Raw genomic sequence first — 9,514 nt, forward strand, 5'->3', positions numbered from 1 at the left:
CACTTGACTGTTAAATAGCAAAACCGTATGTTTATGGTACTCGTATATGTTTTCTAAGAAAAAGTGATCGATGACAGTACGTAATCAAGCAAAATGAATGATCGGATCCGTTGCTCCCCCGCTCCGCTCCGATGTTTGACCGCCCTCTAGCTAGCTAGCTAGCTACTACATGATGATAAAACCCGTCGTCATCACCAGGGCATGCGCGAGCAACAAGGCGAGCAGCAGCAGCGACGATGGGCGTGCCGGGACGGTGGCGGCGCTGATGATCTGCACCGGGAACAGGCAGGTCTTGGTGGAGGCGTTCTTGTCGGAGATCTTGGCGAGGCCGTCGAAGTCGCAGGCGCGCACGTCCTGGTCCTGCATCTGGAAGTACATGTTGAAGGCGTAGGAGATGTTGCTCATCTCGTCGAGGCCGTTGCAGGAGCAGCCGTAGCCCAGCGCCGTGCAGTCGCCGCTGGCGCAGGCGTACTGGATGTTCCCCCCCAGCTTGTCCATGTCCTCGTCCTTTGCGGCTTCGTCGTCGAACACGCACCACTGCTTGGGCAGATACTCCACGCCGGACACGGCGGCGAGCCGCCTGTCGTTCCCTTGCCCCGACAGGTCCATGCTGAACTTGGGCTTGCCGTCGTAGGTGAGGATGCCCCAGTGGCGCTCGAAGTTGCCCGGCGCGATGCTCTTCATGTCCTCGTCGAAGAGGCCGAAGAGGTAGACGTCCAGCTTGCCCGGCCGGAGGTGGGTGCCCTCGTTCTTGGCCAGCTTCTTGAGGAGGCCGTCGTAGAAGCGGCGCGCGAGCTTGGCGTTGGCGTTCTTGTTGCCGTCGGTGGGCCAGCCGATCTCGCCGACGACGACCTTGAGGCTGGGCACGCCGGCCTTCTTGAGCGCGCTGACGAGCGTGTCGTAGTTGGCGTCGAACACGTTGGAGTAGCTGACGCCGCCGTTGTCCTGGATGCTGCGGCCGCCGTCGAAGAAGGCGAACTCGAAGGGGAAGTCGTCGCTCTGGTAGAGGCTGAGGAACGGGTAGATGTTGACGACGAAGGGCGCGCCGTGGTCGTGCATGAACTTGACCATGTCGGTCATGACGCCGTCGATGTCGGGCCGGAACTTGCCCTCGGACGGCTTGTCGCCGACGTAGACGTCGGCGTTGAGAGGGACGGTGGCCTTGACCTTGTCGCCGATCCCGGCCTCGTCCAGCGCCTTCTGGATGTTCTTGAGCGCCGGCACGGTGTTCTCCATGAAGCTGCCGTTGTAGTTCGTCGTGAGTTGTGCGCACGGGTAGATTCAAAATTTGAACTGCTAGAAAGATTATATGCAAGTACTGTAAGACAGGTGGCAAGATGGCATGCCTGAAAGCAGTATAAGAGTATACCATCCGGCAATGTTCGTCAGTTTTGGGGCCATGAATTCTGTCTGTAGAAGTTGCCTGGCTGAGGTTTCACATCTGGGGGTAGAGTTGGGAGCTGCGTGGTATGGAATGTGTGTCAGTTCTTTGTGGTTATGACTGTAGAACTAAAGTAGTATGAGTTTGAATGTGACAATTTCCCTGTCTGTGTTCTTGATGTGGTTTGCATCCATGATTTATCTGCGTGTGCATCCCATTCCCTCCTAGCTGGCAACACTGTAATTTCTGAGAGTGCGGTCGTGTGTGCAGGCATCCACATGATCAGTAGGCCTAAGTTTGAACCGGTCGTGTCTCTGCTGATTTCCTGATTTCCTTCAGGAGTGTTACACTAGGAAATATGTATGCATGTCCAAGCTGGAGGCGTCCATGCGTCAGGTGGTTTTAACTTGTAGTGTACACACGCGTGCGCCTGCTCGAATAGAAATTCAAAACTTGTATGTGTGATCGGGGGATGGGGTGTGCCATGCCATCACATAAGAGCTGTGGTGGATATTGGGCGTCAGGTTCATCCTCCATGTGTTCTAGTCTACTAGCAGGCAGCAATGGTGCCGGTGTGGAGCTCCCGGACTGACTTAAGCGTTGCTGCCGTGTTTGCAGCATCGGCGATGATGACTGGCGCGGAGTGCTCTGGCGATCGCGCACCCGCTCCCGACCAGAAAACGAAGGTGAGTGAAATAAGCTGTGTTTTCGTTTTCCTCTGGACCTCCCGCACTGGTTTAACTTGGTCGTCCCAGTCACAGCCGGAGGTGCTCCTGCGGCTGGGCGGAGGAGGAGGATCCAGACGCAGACATGACTGCTGATTTGGTCTTTGGGTGGCGGCTGATGGATTGGCAGGGGAACGGCAAGGGATATTTATTCCAGTTGGGTGGCCGTTAGCTCGACCCGTCGCCCGTAATGGAAAAGGTCGGCCCAGAATAGTTTCCGGGCCGTCTGGCTATCTCCTGTACCACGACGTCCGTCCGTTTGGACCAGGAGTTAATGCGCCAGCTGTCCTTCTATATACGTCGCATATACGCGAGCGAGGTTCGACGGGAAATACCAGCCCTGCAGACATCCCGATGCGAACGGATGCGTGAGATTTCGGGTTCATCTGTGCTCGGGATCATATACGGATTTCCGGTTTTTCACACTATATTACTGGTAAAAAACGTCTTACGATATGGGACGGAGGGAGTAGAAGAAGAGGGGGAGGAAATCAGATGATTCATTTGTTCCTCGAGTACCTGGCTGGCATTCCGAATATCCAATTCGGCTCCCGAGCTCATTTACGTCCTGTGAACAGTAAATGCAAAAGACAACGTCACTAGTGTCGAAAAACGTCTTACATTATGGAACGGAGGGAGTAGATATCGTGTAACAGCTTTTGTTAGACAACGTCACAAGTATGATACTATGACGCATATCTTTTCCAGTAAAAACTGTTCTGATTTATTAGTTTTGACAAACGTGATTCATAATAATGAAGTAACAGTACTGGCTACGAGTCGAGGTGCGGAAGGATCACCACTTACCCATCACCCTCATTCGACATGATCGATGCAGAATCGGGGCCGACGAAAAATATGAGTGGCGTCAATAGTATGAGGTACTTACATGAGAACTGCACAAAATGCCATGGTTCATTTACATCTGAAACCAAGCACGGAATAAAGGTTTGTTAAATTGTAAACAAAAGTCTGGAACCTGCTAACATTGGCAACCAGTTGTTATACAGAGCGCAGGCCTGAAGAAGTAGGGTTGCAGAGACTAAGGCAACGGTGAAAACAGCGCTGCTATACACACGACAATATTGGACGATCTTTGGACGATGCAGCACATCTGACCGTACGTACGCAGAGCAAAAACTGGATGCACCGTCAATCATCCGTCGTCCTCAGTTCGTGCGGGCAAACTGTCGTCCGCACAGTAGTTCTGCGGTGAAAATGGATAAAAAGCTGAAATTGTATTGCCAGAGTGGCAAGTCTCCCACTATGCAAACACATGTTGTCATACTGCGTGATAGTGCCATCGTTTCCTTTGATGTTCTTCAGACACAGGTGCTGGGATGAGTAGAAAGCGGACAATCAAAAACATCACAGGCATAGCGAGTAAAAATACAGTATGATCATGAACTACTCCCTCCGTCCCATAATATAAGAACGTTTTTGACACTAGTGTAGTGCCAAAAACGTTCTTATATTATGGGACAGAGGGAGTACTAATGAATTGATAGCTCCATATGACTGAATAGCAATCATATGATGTGTTGCTGAGTAGGCATAAACAACCTATCTAGTATAAGGAATTAAGGATGCTCTCCACCAGTGTAACCACTACTAAATAGAGTCTCACAGTCCATGTATTCAGCATAGTACCTTGGACTAGTGAATTGCCAGCTCTTGGTACTTAATTGCAGTCTAGTGACGAAACCGTGTGCGGAAAAAGAAAGGGAAAACATCCAGAGATCGAATTTCGTGATCAGCATAGCATACACTCTGGTTCACCATACTGTGTGTGATTGACTAGCAGGATCACTTGCAAAAGTAAGAGACATACAACATATCCACACATTCGATCGCAATTCTGGTAACCAGAGACCTATACTTGATTCCACCAAGTATTTACATTCACGCAGTCTGAATTATGTTTCTTTTCACACAATAATCTAGCAACCCCTCAACAATAATCTAGCAGAATAGAAAATGCAAATCTCAGCAGCAGCAGCAGCAGCACGACAAAAAGAAACATCTTTCATCCTTTGGTTCAAGCAACTTCCACAAGGGTGTATCTCTGTTTTTGGGGGAGAGACATAAGAAGACATGCAAAAGGTGTGGTTTTAGTTAGTATACACATCACATCTGGAAACCGATCCTAGCCACAAGACGGAATTTATAGTTCTGGAATCAACCTAGCGCGATCCTGGAACAACCAACAGTACACAGGGTCCCTGAAACATCATCTTGACAGTTCAGGCTTGCCGCCGAGTTGAGGAAATGAGCATAAAGCGCACGAGGAGGACCACGGTGACAGACACTATAACAACATGCTCCGACTGCATCCAAGCAAGACATACATACGGCTGTTTACATATAAGGTCATATATATGAACATGACACGGGGAGGCGCATCCTGGGGTGGTATGGTAGACAAAAACACAGCAACTTCCTTCCTGGTGCGATCCAGGGACACAGAGCCAGCTCAAAATGGAAGCCTGAATAGAAAACAGAGGAAACAATGAGAACATGAGAGTCCAGGTTGGAAGAAGCAGTGCATAGATGCAGGGGAAACTGTATGAGAGATTATTCACTGATTGGATGGTTATTGGACCAGCATGCCACATTGCCACTTGATCTAATCATAGGAATGTTGGAAGGATGGTTTGCTACTAACATAAAATTCAACACAAGGTTCAACTTTGTTGGTTCATAGGGTAGCGTAGCGTTTGACCATTTACTCGATCTACAGGCAACAAAATAGCAACTCGCTAAAACTGCACCAATCCAATCCTGTTACAAGGACGAAATGGACAGACACTTGCAAAATTGCCCTGCCTTCGGTGCTGCCTGCCTTTAGTTCGCATCTGCTAGTTTGACCAATCAAACATTTGAACCTTACTTCCTACTTTCTATTATTATGACATTGTGGTGCCAGTGCCACGGATTGAAATGCATGCTATCATGGCGGGTGTAGAAATGGTGCAACAAGATCTAGTACAGAATGCTGCTTCAAACTAGGTCGGTCGGTACTGTATATATCCGAGCACACTATGTACATACATATGCCGACTATCAAAGATATAATCGTGAAGACTGGTCTGGTTACTTACAGTCGAACAGCAGAAGAAAGTTCTATACTTCTATTGGATGTCAATTTGCTCGGAAGGCACTCCATGGGCACAGAGGATCTTTAGGATACGGTCAACTATAACATCTTCCTTCGTCGAGCTGCATATGATTTTGACTACCTTGAGATGCTTCGATAGTGGTGATTGTTCCTTTGGGTCATATGTTTCCATCACATGCCCTTTCTGTAGCAAACAGAAATATTTTCCTGAAGTCAGCAGGAGGTACATGGCGACTTCAAAGAAAAAACCTATCAAACTTTGAGAATACATACCTCGTGAGTTTGAAAATCAAGCAGAAGTGTCAGCGTCTGTAGAATTGGTGAGTGCTGGAGGAAGTAAATCAATCCAGTGAAATCACCAGCCAGACACCATTTGTTCAGCAACAAGCATTTGAGCTTGCTAAACATGGGGCACCATTTCAAATCCATTCTGAAAATAGATAACTGGACAAAATGAAGGGGGTTAAAAACAAAACAAGTACATGATGCTTTTTGAGATACAGAAGTACATGCTTTGGAAATTTTCTGGTGGTTCTTATTTTTCATAGAAACAAAGTTAATTAAGTGTTACCAGATAATGAGATCTATATCCGAAGTTGTACTTTGCCACTTTCTGGTCTACTCAGAAATATTACTCACAAATTAATCTCAATCCTACATGTTATAACATATGACTCAAGTACCAAGTAGAGGTATGCATATTGCCAGACGAGTACATAGAAACATCAAGATTCAAACATGTGAAACGGTGAAAACAACAATGCACATAATGAGCTTGTTCAATATGCTTGTACTGACAGATATCTGGATACAAACATAAACGAGATCTAGCACATGAAAAAAAAAGACAAAGGAATTAGCAAAAATGGGAGCATGCATACCTGATCATCAGTTGTTAACTCCAAATTTGTAGCATCAGACAAGCCTTCCAAAACCACACAAAATCCTGCTTGCCTATCGCATCCTTCACATGGTACATCAAAACAGTAATGATACTGCTGATCAAAGGATTCAACAGATGCTGTTACCAGCGATGGCATGCTATCAAGCAACGGAGTCAGACCCTGGTATGGAGCTAGTTTCAAGCTGATGAGATTTGGGGCAGCAATACGACGGCGGGTTTTATCGTCAAAACACCCCCCTTTGATGGTAAGATGTCGTACTGACTGGCACAAGATGCTCGCAAGGATGTTACAGCCTTTCATCTCTAACACATCGAGCACCTGACAGCCCGTGAAATCCACAGAGCGTTTAAACTGCATGAAGCAAAGCTCTACCCTCTTCAGGTGCGACGAGACGAGGACCAGGTTGGTTGTCAACGAACCAGCGACGACCCGCAGCGTCCGAACGTCATGCGAGAAGGCGTACCGGAGCCACGGCTTGATGCGTGTGAACGCCTCCTCGCAGTGAAAGGTGTCGTAATCGGAACAGATGTCACATAGGTTCAGAGGTGTCGGGTGGCGGCGGCACAGCAGCTCGTCCACGAACTTGCTCCTGGGGCCGCCGTCGCCCCGCGGGTCGTCCTCGAGGCGCAGGGCGGGCACGGACCTCCAGAGCGAGCGCCAGCGCCGGGCGAGCACGCACGTCCGCACGGAGTCGCGCGAGGGCAGGAACGACATCAGGTACGCCAGCAGGTCGTCCGGGAGGTCCCCGATGCGGTTCTCGCCGACGGCCGCCGTGCCTCCCTCCTCGCTCAGCCTCCTGGACATTTCGTCGAACGGGTTGCCTGCGCAAAAGCTGCGGAGTTCATTTGACGTTCAGGGAAGGGAGCCGGTGCAGACGGCACACCGGAGAAGATGTGCTGCAAGAATATCTGTCGCCGGATGGGCTCACCTCGCGCCGCCGCAAGAAGCCTGCCTGACGACGAGTCAACTAAGCGAGGGAGAGCAGAAGTGGGAGCGCGATTTTGGGGGGTTCTTGGGGTAGGGGGCTTGGGGGGTGGCGCGCGGTGAGTTCCGACGGGGGCTTGGGGGCGATCCGCGGCGAGCTCCGGTGTCACGGCGGTGAGGCAGCCCGCGCCGACCGACGGTGAGGCGAGCTCGTTGGGCAGAAGGATTCGGCGCTGCAGGCGCACAAATGTTTTTTTTAAGGACGCAGGCGTGCAAATGCTAAATATTGTTTTTTCCTTTTAAATTTAGGGGTTTGCTATTTCACATCTAGATGTGAGATATTATCTCACATCTAACTCCCTCATCCTTGATTTTTTTTTCTTTAAAGTCTCTCATTGATTTGTTTTGTCCCAAAAAATTCACGCATATGCTAATCTCGCGGTTGTCCTCGTTCGAGCTGGAGCTCAGCTTTTTTTTTTTGAGCAACAAAGCTAGGCATTTATTCAGGAGTTGGTATTGCTACCGGTATTACAGAGGTATCATGTGATTGCCCCAACCAAATGTGGCGGCCATGATCTAACTTAACAGCATGCCTAGCTAGTTTATGAGGCTCGAAGTTCGAGGCTCTAAATTCAAACTTAAAATAGCAAGAATTAAAAGAAGATTGCCATGAAATAATCTCTTTTACAACTGCACCATAATTTCCTCCCGACTTTTCTTTGATATGCTTCACCACCTCTTGGCAATCAGACGCGATCACAATTTTCTGGAGCCCCAGGTCTTCCGCTAGCGATAGTCCTTCTCTGCATGCCATTGCTTCCAAAGTAGCCGGATCGACCAACCCTCTAGTCACAAGCACCGATGACCCCAGATACTGGCCTGCATTATTCCTGCAAACTGCAGCAGCGGCACCAACTCCACGGAAAACAGCAGCGTCAACATTGATTTTAGCATGGTCCTCAATGGCCGGAATCCATCTTCTTGGTGCAGAGGTAACTGGGATGTTCATGCAGTGGTTTATTGGCTTCTTTTCCTCCTCCAACTCTGATAAGAAATGAGTGATGAACATGTAAGTGGATAAAGGGCTTTGATGCAACCCTTCATGGATCAGCTTCAGTCTCGCCCACCAAATTGCCCATAGGGTAACTGCTACCTTAATGAACTTGTCGTGTGATATTTGTTCGATTATTGTGAATAACCACTTCTTCGCGTCATTTTCAGTGTTACTTCGCAGAACATCAATAAGCTCCTGATCCACCAATGACCATACACACCGGGCAGCAGTACACTCAATCAAGCTATGCTTCCAAGAGTCTGTAGATCCGCAGATGGCACACGAGCTACTTGTGGTCATGTTCCTATGCATTCTGACATCTTCCGTTGGGATCGATTGACGTGCAAGTCTCCACAGAAAGACCCTGATTTTAGCAGGGACCATAGTTTCCCATAAACCCTTCCAAGACGACTTCTCCTCCTGTCGGTTAGACGCACCTGGCCGTGACTCCAGCCATTCCTCACGCCTCCTCTTGGTTTCAACAATCATACGATAACAGGACCGAACACTGAAAACACCAGATTTCTCAAACATCCAAGACCAATAGTCCTCCACATTCCTCTGACAGACCGGGATTTGAAAGATTGCTTGTGCATCAAAAGGGAGGAAAACCTATTTCACTAGCTCCAAATTCCAGCGTGCATTACCTGAGTCAATAAGTTCAGCAACTAGCTGCGGCGGATCAGGCACTCTGGCAACCAGAGGCCTCATAAGTTCAGGCCGAGGGATCCAGTTGGTATTCCATATCTCCGTCGTTGTACCATCACCGATTCTCCTGATTAGACCCTGTTTCATAATATCCCTTCCTTCCACTATGGATCTCCAAATCTGAGACGGATGACTTCCAATAGTGGCTTCTAGTATTGAGCAATTTGGGAAATACACAGCTTTTAAAATACGAGCACTAAGGGACTCTGGGGTGACCAAGATCCTCCATGATTGACGAGCCAGTAGAGCCAAATTAAACAGCTCGAAGTCACGGAACCCCAGCCCTCCCATATATCTCGGCATTGTCATACTGTCCCACGACACCCAATAGGGTTTCCTCTTCCCTTGCTCACTTCCCCACCAGAACGCACGTACGGCTGAGGTTAACTTTTCGCATAACCCTCTTGGCAATTTGAAGCATGACATTGAAAAAACCGGGATGGCCTGTGCTACGGACTTGATGAGCACATCCTTTCCCGCAGCCGATAGGGTTTTCTCCATCCAACCTCTTATTTTGTTCCATAACCGATCAATCAGGTACTTGAAAGCTCCGTTTTTGGATGAGCCCACATCCGTTGGAAGACCCAAGTATTTCGCGCTGAGCTGTTCATTGGGAACTTGCAAAATTTGTTTCACCTGTTCTCGAACCTGTTCTGGACATCCCTTGCTGAAAAAGCATGAAGATTTTTCACGGTTCAC

General features: G+C 48.7%; 2 protein-coding genes across 2 annotated transcripts; both read right to left on the reverse strand.

Annotated features, from left to right (window-relative positions):
* Positions 1-13: 13 nt before the first annotated feature.
* LOC119321570 (glucan endo-1,3-beta-glucosidase 8-like) lies at positions 14-1,254 on the reverse strand (the record flags this gene model as incomplete). The annotated part of the gene is made up of 1 exon (XM_037595197.1): positions 14-1,254. A coding segment is annotated over one exon (1,089 nt), but the record flags the coding sequence as incomplete, so codon positions are not given.
* A 2,864-nt stretch (positions 1,255-4,118) lies between these two features.
* LOC119321571 lies at positions 4,119-9,118 on the reverse strand. The gene is made up of 7 exons (XM_037595198.1): positions 8,755-9,118; positions 7,742-8,097; positions 7,058-7,349; positions 6,106-6,950; positions 5,498-5,668; positions 5,208-5,408; positions 4,119-4,592 (listed from the first exon to the last, which is right to left on the reverse strand). The coding sequence occupies exons 1-6, from the start codon at positions 9,116-9,118 to the stop codon at positions 5,238-5,240; spliced, it is 2,199 nt and encodes a 732-aa protein (XP_037451095.1). The 3' UTR covers positions 4,119-4,592; positions 5,208-5,237.
* Between the last annotated feature and the right edge of the window lie 396 nt (positions 9,119-9,514).

The sequence above is a fragment of the Triticum dicoccoides genome, chromosome 6B (assembly GCF_002162155.2).
Source record: "Triticum dicoccoides isolate Atlit2015 ecotype Zavitan chromosome 6B, WEW_v2.0, whole genome shotgun sequence".
Taxonomy (NCBI): Eukaryota; Viridiplantae; Streptophyta; class Magnoliopsida; order Poales; family Poaceae; genus Triticum; species Triticum dicoccoides.